We start from the raw sequence: 3,409 nt of genomic DNA, 5'->3' as shown, positions 1-3,409 counted from the left end.
ATTTGAACACCATTCTGGGGGCCAGGTAAAGCCAGTGAAGGGACCTAAGCAGATGTGCCTTTCAGGAAGGACAGGTTGGGGGCTGTTCCCCCCCTCCCCTTGGCTTCTGGCAGGCAGAGGGCAGGGTCCAAGGTTAGGAGCAGAAGGCAGGGTTTGCCCAGTGCCTAGAGGGTGTCGGCTGCACCACAGGGCCAGGTCTGGTAGGGAGGACTCACTTGGCTATCCTACAGGGGCTTCTCAAACCTGTGCCTCCTGCTGTCCCCAGCCACTCTCTCCTCCAGACTGTCCACCTCTCTGGGCCTAAAGCCACAGTGACCCAGAGGCCCTGCAATCACCACTTCCTTACTCCTGTCCACAGAAGGTCCTCAAGGGCAGTGTTTCTAGACTTTCCCACCATGACCCACAGAACAAAGTAGCTTTTACAGGAGGAGTCAATGCACATGTGGACACATGAGCACACATATATCTCTGACCATAAAGCTGCAGGAAGCAATGTTTGCCCTTGCTGGCCACTGGGTACCCCATGACACCAAGCCTATCCCTTCCCATCCTATCCAAGTTTTTAAAGTCCTGGTGGCCTTCTGTGGGTTGGTCTGGTGAGTCAGCGTTTCAACTCCCTTTGAGGCTAAAGCGCACCTTTGTTAGTCTTGGCCTCTTCTTCAGGCTTATTGGGTTGTCCAAACCCTTTCCCTCTAAGCACAGGTCAGCCTGCGTGAGCTACTCCCAGGTCTGGGGGAGGGGAGCATGTGATTCTCTTTGCCAAACTTTTCTTCTCAGAAACAAAAGAAAAAAATGTTAGCCCTGAGATCTCTTTCACGTAGAGCTACGTATAATTACGTATTAATTACCACATCTATTTTTTTGTAATAATCCTCTTGGCAGGGGAAATATGCTAGCGGGGCCCGCTAAACCTATTTCACGCCGGGTCTAAGGGTCACCACAGGGCAGTTTGAAAAACCCCGCCCAAGAGTCCAGCGGGCACCCCGCCTGCCCCGCCTCGGCCGCGCCCACTCCTTTCGGCCAATCGCCCCCGTGGGGAAGCCGCTATTTGAATATTCCCTCCCTCCCCAGGACACCGCCCTGCGATTGGCCCGCCGCGTCCCGCCCCGCCCCGCGCCCTCGCGGACGGTCGCGCGCAGCTGAACCCAGGCACGCAGTTGGGCCTCACCAGTGCGCAGGGCTGGTCTGAATCTCATGGAGTTGAGCTTCGCGGGGCGCCGGGCGCTCGTCACTGGGGCGGGCAAAGGTGGGCCCGGGGCGGCGGCCAAAGGTGGGCCTGGGAGGGGGAGGCCGGGGAGGGGCGCCCGCACTGAGCCGCGCTCCTTGCAGGCATCGGGCGCAGCACTGTCCAGGCGCTGCACGCGGCGGGTGCACAAGTGGTGGCTGTGAGCCGGACCCAGGCCGACCTGGACAGCCTGGTCCGCGAGGTAGGCGTCGCCCTGTCCCAGCCCAGCGGGCGGCGGGCGAGGCTGAGGGCGGGCCGGGACACGCGGGCGCCAGGCGCTGGGGTTCGCCAAGGACTCTTGCACACCCTCCCCCACGCCGGGCGCACGGCCTCTGTTGGGGACCGACGGGTCGGGAGAACGACGACTCCTCCTGGGCTTAGGAGGAGGCAGAAATGGCTGCCTTGCAGGCCCGGGGCCAGAGGCGTTCGGGCGCTGGGAGGAAGTAGACTGGCCGGAGGCGGGGCCAGACTCCAGTTCCCGAAGCCCCAGAGGCCGAGTTAACTACCCTCCCCCTGCAGCAGCCTGGGATTCTGAGCCCCAGGAAGGTGACTGGCTCCTCTGGAACCCCTAACCCCAACCCCTGTCGAACTGAAAAGCCATGCAAACCCAGCCCTTCTCCCTCGCACGTCAGAGGCCCAGCTGTACCCATTCTTGGGCATGAATCCTCTGGTAGATGTGCCCCCTTACCACCTAATACACACAGTGCCCTGGGGTAGAGCCCGTGTGTGTGGACCTGGGTGACTGGGAGGCCACGGAGCGAGCGCTGGGCGGCGTGGGCCCTGTGGATCTGCTGGTGAACAATGCTGCCGTGGCGCTGCTGCAGCCCTTCCTGGAGGTCACCAAGGAGGCGTGTGACACGTGAGCCAGGGAGGGGTGGAGGAACTCCCAGGGGGAAGGGCTGTCTCCTGCTGCAGCAGTCCGAGTCCCTGACCAGGGTCTATCCATCTGCTTCCAGGTCTTTCGACGTGAACCTTCGGGCTGTCATCCAGGTGTCCCAGGTGAGCTGCCTTCAGGGCAGGAGTGGGAACTGGGGGGTGACACCAGTTCTGCCTCATGCTTCCTCTGCAATTACAGATCGTGGCCCGAGGCTTAATAGCTCGGGGAGCCCCGGGGTCCATCGTGAATGTCTCCAGCCAGGCCTCCCAGCGCGCAGTGACTAACCACAGCGTCTACTGTGAGCAAGCCCCGGCTGTGCCCTGCCCCCCCCACCCCCCCAGCCTGAGCAGCCAGCTCAGGCTCCACACAGGCTGTCTCTCCTCACAGGCTCCACCAAGGGTGCCTTGGACATGCTGACCAAGGTGATGGCTCTGGAGCTTGGGCCACACCAGGTGAGCCCTACTGGGATGCCTCCCATCACCCAGCCCACGTGCCCAGAGAGCCTCAGCCCACCCAGCTGACCCCCTGCCTGTCCCAGTGCAGATCCGTGTGAATGCACTCAACCCCACAGTGGTGATGACACCCATGGGCCAGGCCAACTGGAGCGACCCCCAGAAGGCCAAGACCATGCTGGATCGCATCCCGCTTGGCAGGTTTGCCGGTGAGTCGGGTGGGAGCCCAGCTGGGAGTTGAATCAGTGGCTTGCTCAGGTGAGGGGTGGGAGGGAATGATGAAGGGCAGCTCCTTTCAACCACGTCCTGAACCCCACCCCGCCCACAGAGGTGGAGAACGTGGTAGACACCATCCTCTTCCTGCTGAGTGACCGCAGCAGCATGACCACGGGCTCCACTGTGCCGGTGGATGGAGGCTTCCTGGCTACCTGAGCCCCTCCGCCCACACACACCCGTGTTCCATGCTGAGCCCACTTTTACCCCCACCCCCCTTCCCCATCCCTCCAATAAACATGATTCTTCTGCCCAGCCTGCACACTCATTCCTAGGCTGCAGTCAAGTGGCCGGAAGATGTAGCGCTCAGGGCTGGGTGTGGGGATGAGTCCCAGGTAGAGACAACCATTCAACTCACATCCTGGGCCAGTGGCAGCCTGTCCCTCCTGCGAGAGATTTTCAGGCCTGGCTAAGTCCCTGACAGGACTGGGAGGTAGGACCTTCCAGAAGCCCAGCTCCTAATGAGGGTGGTGAATTTGACCGAGGATGGCCTTTGGCCCTGTCCAGAGGTCTCTGGTGTGGAAGCAGTGGTGTTTTTAACATGAATGTTGGCTGGCATTCCTGAAGTCCATGCATAAGACA

The 3,409-nt window shown here is 61.3% G+C and overlaps 1 protein-coding gene across 1 annotated transcript; it reads left to right on the top strand.

Moving 5' to 3' along the window:
* The first annotated feature begins 1,120 nt into the window (after positions 1-1,120).
* DCXR (dicarbonyl and L-xylulose reductase) lies at positions 1,121-3,082 on the top strand. Its single transcript, XM_059908801.1, has 8 exons — positions 1,121-1,246; positions 1,330-1,427; positions 1,930-2,084; positions 2,182-2,224; positions 2,301-2,400; positions 2,490-2,554; positions 2,646-2,763; positions 2,883-3,082. Exons 1-8 carry the CDS (start codon positions 1,195-1,197, stop codon positions 2,984-2,986), a joined length of 735 nt encoding a protein of 244 aa, XP_059764784.1. The 5' UTR covers positions 1,121-1,194; the 3' UTR covers positions 2,987-3,082.
* Positions 3,083-3,409: the final 327 nt, after the last annotated feature.

This window comes from Balaenoptera ricei, chromosome 20, assembly GCF_028023285.1.
Source record: "Balaenoptera ricei isolate mBalRic1 chromosome 20, mBalRic1.hap2, whole genome shotgun sequence".
Taxonomy (NCBI): domain Eukaryota; kingdom Metazoa; phylum Chordata; class Mammalia; order Artiodactyla; family Balaenopteridae; genus Balaenoptera; species Balaenoptera ricei.
The sequence above is the reverse complement of the archived record's forward strand: the minus strand, read 5'-3'. Positions and strand labels throughout refer to the sequence as shown.

Coding starts and splice junctions, on each gene's coding strand:
- DCXR (XM_059908801.1), top strand. CDS start 1,195: ATGGAGTTGAGCTTCGCGGGGCGCCGGGCGCTCGTCACTGGGGCGGGC. Junction 1,428..1,929: donor TGGACAGCCTGGTCCGCGAG/GTAGGCGTCGCC, acceptor TAATACACACAG/TGCCCTGGGGTAGAGCCCGT. Junction 2,085..2,181: donor ACCAAGGAGGCGTGTGACAC/GTGAGCCAGGGA, acceptor ATCTGCTTCCAG/GTCTTTCGACGTGAACCTTC.